The sequence below is a fragment of the Melospiza georgiana genome, chromosome 2 (genome assembly GCF_028018845.1).
Source record: "Melospiza georgiana isolate bMelGeo1 chromosome 2, bMelGeo1.pri, whole genome shotgun sequence".
Lineage (NCBI taxonomy): Eukaryota > Metazoa > Chordata > Aves > Passeriformes > Passerellidae > Melospiza > Melospiza georgiana.
The window spans coordinates 44,078,830-44,094,808 of NC_080431.1; the positions used below are offsets into that span (position 1 = coordinate 44,078,830).

The 15,979-nt window shown below is 34.5% G+C and overlaps 1 protein-coding gene across 2 annotated transcripts in view; it reads left to right on the top strand.

Annotated features, from left to right (window-relative positions):
* KLHL1 (kelch like family member 1) overlaps nt 1–15,979 on the top strand; it is a 185,851-nt gene that overhangs the window by 113,691 nt on the left and 56,181 nt on the right. For both annotated transcript variants that reach the window (XM_058045329.1, XM_058045330.1), the window contains exon 5: nt 4,566–4,778. In XM_058045329.1, coding sequence (XP_057901312.1) covers nt 4,566–4,778 — 213 coding nt within the window. The remainder of the gene's footprint in view (nt 1–4,565; nt 4,779–15,979) is intronic.

Below are 15,979 nucleotides of genomic sequence, written 5' to 3' on the forward strand. Positions count from 1 at the left end.
AACTCTGATGTAGCAGGTTCTGAATAGCGCTCTCAGAATATGACATTCTTTGTCAACAAATGAAATGATTTAATATTTTTCAGGTTCTTAATTATAACTGATACATGCTGATTAGTGAAATCAATGATATAACCATCAATGAAAACTAGCTTTTGCAAGATAATTTGATTACATGTGGAATAATAATCATTACAAGTTAAGATTAAAAAAAAAATCTAATTTAATTGTGTTGGTGTCATCATTATAAAGATATATGGCGTTAAATTCCATTTGGTAATAGTTTAATTTTATTAGCGCCTTAATGTTCCTATGATGCACAATCTGCTAGATACTTGGGCGCTTGCCTATCTACCATTAAACATCAATATGTTTTGTTTACATGGCTCGGCTGTTCTAATATTTCCTGCTTATTTAAGGCTAACCTTGTGTACTGCTAAAAAGGTTTAAAAGTGAAGCAGCTCTGCCATTGAAATGCTATAGCCCCACACCAGTGCTTACTGTATGGTCATTTTTAGAAAGTGGAAGAGCAATCAAGTGACACAGCTTTGTCCAGGTGGGTTCAGAGACTGTCATACTTTCTACTCTGAGTTACATTTTCTGAATTAAAAATAGCAATCTACTACTCCACTTAATTAAAACATGGAAAGGCTACGTGAATGATGCATGCAGAGCAGATCCAGTGCATCTTATAAGATTTATGAGATGGTAAAGACCGATCCACAAAGCCTCTGAAAGTATTAGAGTCAAAAATGACAGGTCCTGGACGCTCATCTAACTCTGTCACATAATCTTTGGCATGCTTAAAGGTTCAGTACCCTGGTTCCCATAATAAAGGTTTACCTTCCCATGAGGCCCTAGGCATTCCTGAAAGCACTTCACCAGAGCAGGATGAGAGGAAATGGCCTCCACTTGTGCCAAGGAACAATGCCATTGGATATTAGGAGAAATTTCTTCACTGAAAGGGTAATCATAGTGTGGAATCACCATCCCTGGAAGTATTCAAACAACATCTAGATTCAGTACCTGGGACATAGTTTAGTGAAGATGCCAGTGTTACATTAATGACTGAACTGGATGATCTTAAGTCTTTTCCAGCTGCATTGAATCTGTGATTGCATAACTGTGTACCTCAATTCCTATCTTGCATCTTAATCTCAGGAGAATTTAAAATTTATTTAATGTATCCTGAAAAGATATCACATATTTCTGTTGAAGCCTATTCTCTAAAGTGCAAAAAAAGACTAGTCATATTAAAAAAAAAAATATGGATATTTTTTCACAATTAGCATATGAGAAATTATTGTGGTAGAACAGCTAGCCATTGAAATATGCTTTGCTGCTCCAGATGAAATGAACCTGAAGGAGTTAAAACATTATCTAGGAAGATTTAAAATTCATTAGTCAGTTCAGGAAATGCTAATAAGTTGGAGGGAGTTTTTACCTCAGAAGATCAAAAGCCTGGATTCTATATATAAATCAGAATTATATATATTACATTTATATTATATATAAGAATACATATGGTATATTTATAATATATATGGTGTATTATAGATATAAAACATAATCTATATTTTTATTTTCTGAAATACTCATGCCCACGTAGCATGAAATTCATGTAAGTCCAGATATTTAGAAAAAGAGATTTGAGCTTATATGTTTTGTCTGAAAACTTTGTTTGATTCTGCAATCAGTACAGAGGCTGGAATAAGTTCTCTTTAAGCATGTATGCAGAAAAAATACAATTTAAGATGACCAAAAGAAGCCCTTATCAAATCTAAAATTATTGTTCTGAAGTTAAAACTCCTGCTTGGAATGTTACTCTTAATAAATTAAGTTCTGTGGGTTCATGAAATTTGTTCCACCATCACAATTCACCTCTATAGTATTAGGTCTTTGGATTAATATACTATTGCAAAGTTTGATGTTTTGCTATTGCAAAGTTTGATGTTTGATGTACCTCCCATTAAGAGGTAGAGTTATTTCTTTTTTTTTATAATGGGATTTAATGTCAGTTGAACCAGGCTTAATTAAACTTTGTCTTATAAATCATTTTATTGAGAAGTGCAATGAAATCTTGTGAGTTTTATGACTTTTTAATTAAAATGAATTAAGCCAGCTTGTGGTTAAGTGCCTCCCTGCAAACTAGTTCCCTTACATTTCCAAGCCATTCTAAAATGTTCTGGACACACAATTTAAACTTTATCACTAGGTAATGGTTTAAAACCTCATTCCAGAAAAATCTACATTTTTAGGGACCTATTGACATTTAATGTAGCAATTTTAAAAATAATTGAGTCATGTTTTGGTCCAATTATCAATTATGTTAAGGTAGCATAACAGCATGGTCAATGTAGGTCATGACCACAAATACATCTTTCATTTTCTGTTGTGTCAGCATCCTATATATGTTGAGTTAAAAAGCAACACATTGAGTTAAGTTGTACATATCAAACCATTCACAGTTTTAATAATAAACATCATTTTCAACTTTGTCAAATTTATTCTATCTGTGCTTATGTATTTTATCTGTAATTACATTACAAATTTCAAGAAACTTCTATCTCGTGATTTTGTCATGTCTATGTCTGCAATATTAATTTCTACTGTCATATATAAAATAATATGCAGTTAATTTTTAATAAATATGTTTAAACAGTACATTTCAAAAAGTATGAATTTGGAGAATTAAAATAAGAGTTTCCTTCTATTGAATAAGTCAGGGAAGGACAGCATGTGACATACTAGAGTCAGAGTATACTTCTACTCTTTTAAGTCTTGCACATTATTTTCTTGTATTTGTTATAATGTCTTCTATTTCAGTTTTGATGACCAGTCAGTCTTTCCCCTGGTTGAGACACAATCAAGCAATTATAGGCAACATTGGTTGGATTTTGATATGCTAAAAACTGAATTTAGAGTGTGTAACAGTGGAATAATCCATTTCGCTCAGTTTTGATGTTCATACATTTAAGTCCTCCTTGACTGATGCTTTGTCATTCTTTCCCACTTCTCATCCTAAAAATTCTATCCAAAACAGCATAATAAAATTCATTATTATTTTTCATAAATTGGATGTTGCAACTTAATGTTCCCAATACTGCTTTTTACATTTTCAGTTTACATAAAAATTTAGTTTAGTTTTTTCTTCTTTTTTTTGCACCTCCAGTCTTCAATTACCTCACTTTCTTTCTGTCTATAAATTGAGAATATGAAAACACACTTACAATTTCTCCATGGAGATAAAACACCCTAAAAGAAATATTTTGAGAAAAAATATCTGTAGAATTATGATTCTACTGTGTCCTGTTGATGTAGAGTAGGTAGTTCAAGGAGGGTTTAATTCAGTCCTTAGGATTCAGATAACTAAATGCAACGCTTTTTGGGGGGTTTGTTTGTTGTTTTTTGTTTGTTTTTAGTTTTTTATATAGTTTATAGGGTTTTTAAAAAAGGTTTTTAGTTATTCCTATTTTTATTTGTCCTGATTCTGTCCAATGTTTTTTTAAGTAGCCAGGAGTGAGGCATAACTAGGACACAGGGGTTAGTCTGTAAAACCTGATGTCGTTGATGGAAGGGGGGAGAAAGGTCTCTTCCAAGGGGAAGGGGTTCTTTCTGCTTGAGTAAATGCGACAGAGGGATCCATCTGGTGTTGTCTCTTGGGGATGGGGGGAGTGGGTGTGAGGGCTGTGGCTCTGTGGGAATCGTTTCCTTTCTTGTATCTGTCATTAGTATGGTTCCTGTTACTCCTTGTTTCCTTACCTCATTGCTGTTTCCTGCAAATTGTTCCTATCTCAACCAGTGAGCTTTACCTGTTGTGCCTCCAATTTTCCTCTCCAGCCCACTGCAGTGTGGAAGGGTGAGCAGAAGAGCAGGAGAGCAAAAGAGTGTCAGTGGTTTGGAGAGTCTCAGTGGGGGCACTGAACTGGGGAGTACAGTTCCTAACCTGCAACAGTACAATAGTTCTCAATACTGTGAGATCTTAATTGCTGTAAACTATTTATTTGCATGATAACTAGATATTAAAAATCTGTTCTGAACAATGTCAAAAAATAATCTTTAATTCATTATGTTGGTGGTCCCCTCAGCCTTGTCATATGTGTAGACAGAAATCTAGATATTCATAATACAACTACAGGACTGACAAGTTATTTAAGAAATAGTGAAAGAAAGACAGTGAAAATATCCTGGAAAATGTAGTATGAGTATGTAAAGACTTACAATATATATTACATACTCATAGTATGAGTATGTAAAGATTTACAATATAAACTCAATGAGTTTATAAAAATTTCAAACAATAGCCTTTACTAGTTCTGACAATTTTAATTATGATATTATCATATAATCCTCATCTTGTTTTTGAAATATATTTATATATGAATTGCAACTATAGCTGCTGAACTCTAATAATTTGTTTTGTTTTTCTCATGAGCTGCAAGGTTATGGTAAAGCATTACCCATATCTGGGTATGGCAGATATTGACTAATCCTTTGGTTTATTAGCTTTAACATGGTTTTAATTTTCTTGCAGTATTACTGAATCTGAAATATTTTTCTTTTCTCAGGAGAATATAATGGAAGTTATAAGAAATCAAGAATTTTTACTTCTACCTGCTGAAGAACTCCATAAACTTCTTGCCAGTGATGATGTGAATGTTCCTGATGAAGAGACCATTTTCCATGCCTTAATGATGTGGGTGAAATATGATATGCAGAGGCGATGCAATGACCTAAGTATGCTGCTTGCTTATATCAGATTACCACTCCTTCCACCTCAGGTATTTTTAAAATTATGTAACCATGGCCATAATAACAACAAGAACATCATTGTTATTGTGTGCTTGTGAAAACTCTCTCAGTTTATAATCTGCAATTTCTGAACACACTGTGTGTTTAAAAACAAAGCTGTTCAGAATCAGAAAAAAATTAGTGACAACCTTTTACACAGGGTGATCTCAATAAACTTGAGGATTGGACCAATACATTCACAAGAAGGGCAGAGTTGTGAAACTGAAGAGGAGTAACTGCAGATTTTCAAACGTGCTAAGAAAAAACAGGTAGAATAATAAATATTCTCAGAAAAACCAACAAAACAGAACAAACAAACCAACAATAAAAAAACCCCAAACACATGGGATTTATACAGATACCAGGCTGAGGATGAGTCAACAGTATGAATTAAGAAAACTCAGTATTGTTTTACAACACAAAAAATTCTGTCACCAGGCAATATGAAGTTATTTTTCCCATAACACCTGGTGCTGCTGAGGCTGCACCTACACAATTGTTTCCAATTTTGTACCCCATGATTTGAAAGGCATAGGAACAAATTGGAGAAGATTCAGGGGTGGGCTGCCAAGATGGTATGTCTAGAAAGAGGAAGCAGAAGTGGGCTTGTTCAAACTAGTGAAAAGGATGCTAAGCAATGAGCTAATAGCAGCTTAAGACCTGAAGGCAAGATCATGGAACCGCATTCCTGAGCACATCACAAAGTGTAAGAGACAAACTAACTTGTAGCATGGACAGTTCAGGTTGGACATTGGCTTGGGGAGGAATCACTTGGAATGCAGTGAACAAATGCAGCAGTTTTTTAAAGGCCAAGTGACCTTCTTGAAGGTTTTCCTGAATTAGCTAGACCACATCACTAAATCCAGTGTTGACAGAAGCCCTGATTTGAGTGAGTGAGCAGCCTGCAGCCTAGTTACCTAGTTGATCACTGGCAGTCATTTGGATCTCCATACTTCAGTTCCTTTTTTTTTTCCTTTTCCCAGAGAACTAAGTAGCAATTCTTTTCCATAATTCCATACACTCAGTTCTCCTTTCAGTTAGTGTACTGGGCCTGGCTGGAGTGAACTTTCTTCATGACAGCTGATAATGTGCTGTAGTTTACACTTATTGATGAAACAGAAGGTGAGAGTAACCCATCCTGTTAATAGATCCCTTGGGGAGTGAAACAACTCTGAATAACTGTTGTTTTTAAACACACACATGTAGGCTTTATTGTAGAACAATTTGATTGCACAGAAAAACAGGTATATAACTAGTTGCAATATAAAAGCATAAAAATATCACTTAAGAAAATGTTTAAGAAAGAGAAGGAAGGCATAAGATTAGAAAGACCTTACCACCCACAGGCCTCAAGGCAAGACTTGTTTGGGGCAATTTTTGCTGTCTGTTGAAGTGATGGTCACCATCTTAGTCAAAGTGACAACTTCAGATTTGATCACCATTTGGTGATGGAGGAAATCCCAATGAAATCCACAGCACAGGAAAGCTATTTGGTTTATATTCAGTTCAGGTAGGAAAGCCCAGGTACCTCTCTTGGAGTGGGGAATTTCAGCTGGATGAGGTAATGTGGATCATGGGACACTTGGGGAGTTTTTGACACCTTCTAAGATACAGATGCCTATTACATCAATGAATTTGAGTCCCTTAAGACCCATTGTGGCCCATCAGCAGAGATTGATACCTTCAGGCTACACGTGAATGCCCCAGTACTTCCCCAAAGGGGAGTTATCACAGCTGAGTCACTTGAGTAAGGACAAAGAGGCAGCAGTGGCCTCCCAGGATTTGCCTCTGTCCTTACCTGGTTCAACACCAGCTGTAGCCTGAGGTGTCAGGTGTGCTCTCCCACTGCACCTGAGAGGTAAATTTGCACATCAGCAGCTTGTCCGTGATTGTTTGAGCCATCAGCATTCCAATCTCTCTTCCAGCATCACTTCTGGGGTGCCCCCTTTATCTCATCTCAAGTTCCCCTCACAGTCCAAATTCCAGTTAGCAGGCATATTTAGGGAGATGTGGGTTTTGATGGCCACAGATGAACGACTGGATCTTTGCAGTTTTCTACAGTAGGCAAAAGTCCCCCAATGATTTTAGCAATGTTTAAGCCATCAACTATTTCAGTCTCTCACACAGTGCTGGTAACACGTTTTGGCTATTGCTGAGCTGCATTTATGTAGCAAGGAGGTAGGTGACTAGGGAGCTGGGTACATGAAAAGAAAAAGGTTTAAAAACTCTTTATGAAGAAATTTAGAAATAAATATTTTACAGTAAAATACCGGCAATTCTCTTGAACTTTCTGTTCAATTTAATCTAGAAATTGAGTCTTATACACTGGTGCTGCTCTGTAATTGAGAACTGCATCATAAATATATCAACTGTAATGCTAAAAGAGTAAGGTCTTTTTCAAAATTAGAATTAAGACATAACAGAATTTCAACAAAAATTATTGGGAACTGAAAGTGAAATTTTACTTTTTTTATTATCAAAAGGTTTGTTTTTTTTTGTCCCCTCTGTTTTGGTTTATACTTAAATATGTATCAAATAACACCCTCTGTCATTTTCATTGCACTGAAAATTAACTGAAGATTTCTCTGGAAAGAACCCAGGTCAAAATTAGCTGCTCATCATTGGACCTTTGGGAAAAAAAACAACAACTACTTTCATTCCTTACTTTTAAGTTCCCTTTAAAAAGAGGAAGTCAAAGACTACAGAAGTTATTGACAGACTGGAAAGATTGTACTGAGATCCACTTAAAATGAAGGTTTAAATTTATAGTCTGAGTTTCCATGATACCTCATTTCACTCTCAAGGTGCAGTAATTGTATTGGCAATGTAGTCAGACTTAAGCAGTACAATATTAAACATTGTAATTCATAATCCAGTAGATAAATTTAGGAGAAGGCAAGCCAGTGTTAACTTGTTAAAAGGAAACTATTATGAAGCTGAAAATTAAATAATAGAACCTGCAATGTTGCCATAGAAACTTTTTTGCTTCTTTGATTTTCTTGGAACCATCTTCTAAACTAAAATGGTTCTTATCTCTTCCTTCAAGTCAAAACAGAAAGACTGGTGGCTTGGCCAACATAAGAACTTATTTCACATTATAATAGGTAATAATATATGTATTAGGCAATATTATATAATAGATAATATAATATGAACACTTTTCAGTAGGTGTTCCAGATATTTAATGTTCATCTGTACAGAAAACAGAATTTATGCTCATTTTTATTCTTAAGGGATTTGGGGAGAGTAAAAATGTAGTGGCATCCTTATACCTTATTAATGCTGAAGTATTTTAGATCATTTTTTGAATTGTTAATTCAAGCTTATAAAATATTTTTCCTGTGACTTTTGATAGCATTTTTAACAGAGAGTAACTTAACAAGCCAATTAAGAAACAAGCAAAAACTGTAGTTAAGGGGACCTTTTTTCAGTTCTTCAAAAAAGTGTAAGAAACTACTTTTGTGCCTGAATGGTGCCACTGTTGTCCTCAATTTTCAATTTTTGAATGCATTTTAAATAAAACTCATTAATGTTAAAAAAACCCTAACAAAATTAGCACATGTAAAACAATACAGAAACACTACAGATAATGTATTTAAAGGGGGGTGTGTGTGTGTATTTTTTTACATTATGTGATAAACATATACACAATCACAGAATCAAAAGACAGAATGCCTGAGGTTGGAAGGAACCTCTGAATAACCTCTGTTCCAAAACTTCTGCTCAAGCAGAGATAACCTAGAGCCATTTGCACAGCACTCTGTCTAAACAGTTTTAAGTAATTCCAAGGATTCTGCCAGTGCTCAGTCACCCTAACAGTACTAAAGTGTTTCCTGATGTTCAGAGGAGCCTCCTGTGTTTCAGTTTGTGCCCATTGACTCTCATCCTCCGGGCACCACTGAAGAAAGTCTGCATCTCTCCTTTATGCACCTTCTCTCCAGGTATTTATGAATCTTACATTAATAAGATTTCTCAAAGGCTCCTCTTTTCTGGGATAAGCTGACCCAGCTCTCTCAACATTCCTTTATAAGAGAGGTGCTCCAGTGCCTTCATCATCTTTGTGAGCCTTCATTGTATTCTCTGCAGTATGTTCATGTCTCTCTTGTACTGAGGAGTCTAGCATCGGACACAGCTCTCCTGATTTGGCCTCTCCAGTGCTCACTCTTGGGGAAGAATCATTCTCCTTGACTTACTGACAATACTTTGTGTAATGCAGCTCCAGATATCACCTGCCTTCTGAGGCCAGGGCACAGTGCTGGCTCTTGTTCTGCCAAGCTGCTTTCTGGTGCCACACAGCATCTGTTAGTGCATGAATGTTGACTAAACACACACACACACATATGCATGGATATGCAAATATACATAGGAATTTATTTAATTCTTTTATAGTAGAATGTAGTTAGGAACCCTTTTCTTAGAAGTGAAAACCTATGTTGTGGAAAGATGTATACAATAAAGTATGATTAGAACAGTTGAAGGTGTTCTTACCTAGTTCTCTGATGACATGTGATATAGTGATTGCCGTTCCCACCCCTCAGGGAGCAAAACAGTTCATCTAAATCCTCACTAATTGTGTGTAGACAAAAGTCTAACCTTGTCTGCCGGTGAAGCTGAAACATTAACTTCTGACCATGAAGGCAAATAGCACAGAAGAGATTATATCTATGACACTAGACTCTCCTTTTCTTTCTCTCCATCTTTCCCAAAAGACAATAATTTATTCTATGTTTGAATCACCTGTTCCCTGACTCATGCTGTACCGTGAAACATTCAATGCAATGCAGCAGCATAGTTGAGCCTCTGTCTGTTTTGATTACTAATGATGTAACCTCATTTACTGAGACAAAAACCTGGTTTCTGCATTTTGTCAGTACACAGTGTAATGTATCTGTTCATGTTGATGCTGCAGCATGAGCCAAGAATGTGTGCAGCTTCTATTGGGCAAAACATTATTTTTATGGTGTTTTTTAAGAGTGTGAGAAGTTGCTAATTATACCCGGGCTGCTGAAGAAATTTGCAAGCAAGAGAAGTTAACATAATACTGAGTATCTAGAATAGCATGACAGTAAAGATGAGGATGTTTAGTGTTTGTAAGTGAAGATGTACATGATGAAAAGAGTACAAATGTTTCCTTATAGAAATGCTTAAGTTAAAGCTAATTGGTATTCCACAGGTGTACTGGGTTTATAAAGGCTGTTATTTGCATCTGCCTGTAACAGTAGATCACTGGTTTAACTAGGAAAGTTAAAAAATAGCATAAAGCAGAGATATTACTGTCTTTTCCTCTATAACACTTTTAATAATATCATTTTCAGAGGGTTGCAAATCACATCAGTAGGATAATGCATAGTCTTTGGGTATTAAATACACTGTGGCTCAGATCCAGTGAATCTGTTATATGTATCTAAATTAGATTTCTTGCCCTGAAGCAGAAACAATGCAGTCCTTATAAAATGAAGTACTTAAATACCATGTAAGCCACTGGAGAGAAAGTGAACAGATCCACATGAGCTCTCTTATTTCTACAGAGATGTTGTAGGTAAACTGTAAGAAGCACTGAGCCTCTAAAATCCCCTTAGAATCATGCATTACATCTGACTGTACATTATCTTAAAAGTGCATAAGAATTTGCATGTAATAATTCAGTAGAAACCCTTTAAATCTTAGCTTAGATAACTGACATGATTATGTAAACTTGTAAATTCCTTCCACAACTCAGCTGGCATTTGGCAAAGAAGTATTTCTTTGTGCTACTAAAAAAGCCCAATTAACTAAGCAGTTGTCAGACAGGTTCTTTAAGTTTTGACCATTTCAACATGTATTGAGCTAGAGAAAACAATTGAAGGTTCCTTTGCTTAGCAAAAATTGAGGGTATCATTCTATGTCAGTCAATCTTTAAATTTGTCTTTGAGAGCAGTGACTGATAGTGTGAACTGAGAAGCTTCCTCAGTTCTCTGTCTCCAGTGTCACTAAACAAGTGCAGCTGATAAGAACTCACACCTGAGTTCTAGGTTTTAAGGTTGGTTCCTACGTACTGGTTGGGGGGAAATCCTAAGGGTGTCTGTAATCTTTGTCAGCCTCTGCAACATTTTGTAAATTCTTTCAATCATTTCTAAATAATTGCATACCAGGAGATTATAACTTGGATCTGAAAAGTCTGAAGGTATGAGTGAGTTTCTTGTTCACCTGTGTGTGCAGGCTTCTCCACATCAGCTAGATTACTAACCTCTCACTATAGGCAATGAAGATCTGGTGCACTTCCCAACACAAAGGAGCAAACCTGTGTGCTGATTTGAGAAGTCCCATGGTTTATTATGCTGCCTGGCTCCAAGCAATTTTTCTAGAAAAAATCCACAGCTATATTTACTGGCTCTGTGTGTATTCTTAAGACACCCTGTGGCATCTCAATTTGTGCTAAATGCTTAGTTTTGTGCAAGTGGCTTAAGCCAATTAAGCCAAGCAATATTTTTAAAGAAATATTTATGTTAATATCAAGCAAACAAAGATAAATTAATTACCTTAAGAATTAATAAGTTCCCAGCCCTCAACAAATGAATTTCTGACAAGCTTCTAGGATGATCTCCATATTCCTCTCTTAAGTTATCAATGCAATAAAAATTTGGGCTTGAAATTTCAGTTGCCTGTATAATGACATTAATTGAGTGTAGCCAGTATACACAAGATAAACTGTTGTGTTTTTACTTTTCTTATATAGATCATACAGTAAAGCTAGATTTTTACTTTTTCATAGCAGCTTCTCAGGCAGTGGATGTAGCTTGTCAGCTGATACTTTACCTGAATAAAGATGATACTTCATTGCAGTGTGCAAGATACAGTCCAAAGGATTTTTTTTTGCCTTTTAGATAGTTCTAAAATTGTCCAAAATTCTTGTCAATATGGCTGGGATTTTTTTTTGTGTAGATAAATGACATGTTAGCATTTGTAAATAGTGAAAATGATAACTGCTGAACACAGTTTTGTGTGACCTTAATTTCCAAATGCATTTTATTACCAGTAAAGTTTATTAAATACCGGTAAATATCAGTAAAGTTTCAGTAAATGCTTTGAAGCTGTCACAAGGTGCTGTTGAAATAAAAGAACATGATAACATAATTCTTTAATACTATTTCTTTATATCACGCACAGGCAACTTACCTGTCTTTTTATTCAGTTTCTCATTATATACTGAGCTTATGGTTCACTGCTAAATATTTTGGGGTAAATTTATTCAATGGAAGACTGGATTTCCACTAATTAAATCACATTTTCAAATAGTCATAAAATATAAACTTGTGCCACTTAAATCTATTCCGTGTTGTGAAATATTTAGAAAAATAATTTTCTAAAGTATGTTTCATACATATCCCCACTAGAATGTATAGACTGTGTCCATGTGAAAACACATATTTATGAATAAATTAGACTATATTAAATAATCAATTAGAAGCTCTGGTCATACAATTAAGAGGCTATCTTTCCTTGACCTTTGAAATAGCACCATTCTTAAATGAGTTGCATTCATACTACAGTTGCATTCACATAAAATGATGTCTTCCATTTTGAGCAGACATGTTTTGCCTGTTGCTTATGTTTTTACAAGGTCATATGATCTGTAGTCATTTTTTGGCAGGTTTATATATTTTTCTCTCTTACTGACTGTCAGATTGACAATCATATTGTTGTGGGTTGCTCCTGGCTGGATGCCACTCTGCCCTCCCCTCCAAAAATGGTCAGGGGAGAGGAAGTGCCATGCAAGGCTCATGAATTGCTTATTGTTGATGTTCCATAAACCATGTCTCCAGAGATCATGCAAATATAACTTATTGAATGTGATTAGGACAAAGATCAGTCACTGCTTTCAGCAAGTGTTAACAGGTAGCTTTAGAAGCAAATACCATTATTGCTGTTGATGTCATTGAAATCTGTCACTCTTAAATAAAGAAGGAAGGAAAAAGGGAGGGCTAAGAAATGGCTTGGACTTACTTTCCATAATGTTAAGTCCCTATTTTTTGTAGTGTAGTGTTCTTTTCTGCTTTCTTTCTTATTCCTTAGATTGATTCAGCATAATAGACAAGCACAATATAGTACACATTTCCTTTCTAGTTTTTTTAGTTGAGTCATCAACATTTCAGAGATTGTGAATATCTTAAAAGAATTCTTCCTATTCAACATTTGTAACATTTAAAAATTAAATGTACTGTCTGGAAAAGGTGATTAAATACAATCCCCTGTCTGTGATGTTTTCTTATCGTTTTTGCCTACTTCTAATACTAAAGATCATATTTTAATCAGGAGAACATCATTTATGGAAAAAAAATATGCTTCGTTTATGTTCCATTTCTTTGTACTTATTCTCATAATAGAATTTTATAAATATTACATCAATTCTGGTAGACTACAGCTTACTGCAGTTAAGAGGTAACTACAGTAAAAAAATAAAATGCCAGTAATTTTCAAATATGGGCTGTTAGTTGTTATTGACTGAATAATGTTTATATTCAATTTGTTAGCATCTGTCATGCTTTTACCTAATCTCTTATTTATCACTTTTAGAAGGAAAAAAAATTAATTCAATTCAAAAGAACTTCAACTAAAGGCATCTGTCTTCAAACAAAAGGAGACCAGCCAGCATTTTGTCAAAGGCCAACCTTTTTGTTGCTTCTAGTGTTGGGGTGTTTTTTATACTGTCTCTTATTTTAAATCTGATTGGGGTTTTATTAATTTTGTTTCACTTTCTTTTGAATTAAATTTGACCTTTTGAATGCAATTTGACATTTTCTTATTTCTCATGTAGTATTTTAATAATATGGCAAAATATACATAACTTTCAGAATTATGAACCTAATTTTTTCCTCAAGGAGTAGAGAAGAAAACCTGCAAGGTGCTCTACAAGACATTAATCTTACCTAACTTTATCTAGAAACTTAATATTTACTTTAAGGAGCAATTTATTTTGAAATAAAGATATTTTTCTTAACTTTCTGGAGAATAAGCATACGATGATGAAGTAAAGTGTAGAACTGGGCATCATTAGAATTGTGTAGTAACCTTGCATCTTAGATTTTGCTCTCCTTATTTCAGCCTCTCTGTAAAAGAAATAGGTTGATAAAATTGTCATTAAAAAATGTCACTGGAGGCAGAAGCTGGGGTGGGAGGGTTTAAAACAATTTCTCTTTTCCTAAACTGAATAACATTTGAATCAATAATACATCTAGTTGATAAGTCAATTGGTCAAATTAGTACCAGTTTCAAAGACAGACCTGGTTGTACAAGGAGTTCAACAAAGGTCAGTATGTGTGCCAAAAAAGTGTGGGCATATTTATAAATGAAGTTAAAATTTTAACAGTGTCATAAAAGATAACATGGGTTTACTTATAGAAAACAATGCTAAAGATTTTAATAAATGAGATTGCTAAACCATAAGCTTTGGAGAAGAGTTAATGTTGTGAAAGTGATTCCAATGCCACAGTTTAATTACTCGCCACAGATGCTACCAGTGAATGTTCCAATTCCATTACATAGTTTATTTGACAGGAATGGGGGGAAAAGTCAATTTCTTTATTTCTGTATCAAATGTACAGCCTCAGGGAATGTGTGTGCACATGGCTGATTGTTTCTCTAGTAAATTCTTTAGGGTAATCTAATGGTAAGTTAAAGAAAACAAACTTCAACTATGCTATACTCAGTTTTTTGGTTTGGATTTTGTACCCTGATGTGGGGGAGGAATAGGGAGGACTTGTTTATAACTGAAGGGTAGAAAGCCAGTTTAAAATTTCTTCTGAATATGAAATAATATTTAATGTGTTGGGGAAAAGGAATTGTAAATCAAATTAATACTGAGCACATTTTCTCAGCCAGTGACTATGGTCATCAAAAATGCAAGCTTAGTAGATGTCAGAATTTGGATTTTAAAGAAAAAACACAATTGAATCTTTTTTCCAAAATTCCAGTCTGAGACTAATCATTATTACTGGTATGTGACTGATCTCTATGCAACATATTATCACCTGCATGCCTGCAGAGATCACAGACTTGCATTGAGACTAATGAAAGTCTGTGGTGTCTAAGCAGTAAATCCTGATGTAGATTATTTGTAAAGAAACGATTAGCCACATGTTTCTAGGAAGAACTGGTCCAAAGATCCTTGGTCTGCTGCATCTTATTGCTGAGAAGAAAATAATCTTTGTCTGAGAATACAGAAATCTGAGGGATTTAATATAGTCTTTCTTCCTGAGTTGGTTGAGCAGCTGGCTTGACTAACACATCATGAATAATTCAGTCCATAAGCAAGACAAATATTGAATTTCATATACTGAATATTTGTTGTACTTCAGAAAAATGCCTGGAAATCTCTGCACTAAAAAAACTTTACTGAAATCATTAATTAAACATGAATAAGAAAAAACAGAATTTAGAAGAGATCCAGAATGTTCAATGAGCTGAGAAAAGATGGTAGAAAACAAAATGAGATGTGATAAATTTGAGGTATTATTAATAGCAGATATTTTTCATTATTTTTTTCTAAGACTAAATATTGAAATTACTGTTTTAAAAGCTAGCAAAACCTCAAATAAAAAATTAGAAATAAGCTTTTAAAATAATTCAGTATAGGCCTCCTGATTACAAGTCAAGTGAGTAAAGCAGATGGTTATGTTGGATATAGCTCGATACATTCAATTTTAGCAAAACAAAAAGGTTGTTTATTAATATTGCAAAGGTTCCTATGGATCAAATGGAATATAGTAATGGAATTGAAACTTCAGGTATACAGGATCACTTTGAGACCTTGTGTTCTCTATGTTTAGAAGTCCCCAAAAAAGTTAACAAATTTTATAGTTTTTTCATTGTTTAAAACCTAAAGGGCAGCCTGAGGGATGGTTTAAATGTTTTCTTTTTCTTTATATAAAATCTAATTGCAAATGAGGATCTGTATAATAAATGACACTATTGATAATACCTCAGAATGCAAAAATTCGCAGAAAATTCTATGACTGCAGTGCATTTTACTTTCAAGATTAGTAATTTAAAAGAAAAAGTGATATGTATCTTTGCAGTAAATTCACAATTATGCAATTCTTGATGTTGTACTTTCTGTTATGAAAAGCAAAGGGCTTTTTTTGTGTACAGAACTGTCTAATTTTCCCATAATTTTTGATGGTTTTTATGATGGCAATCAAAAATTTTATTCTGA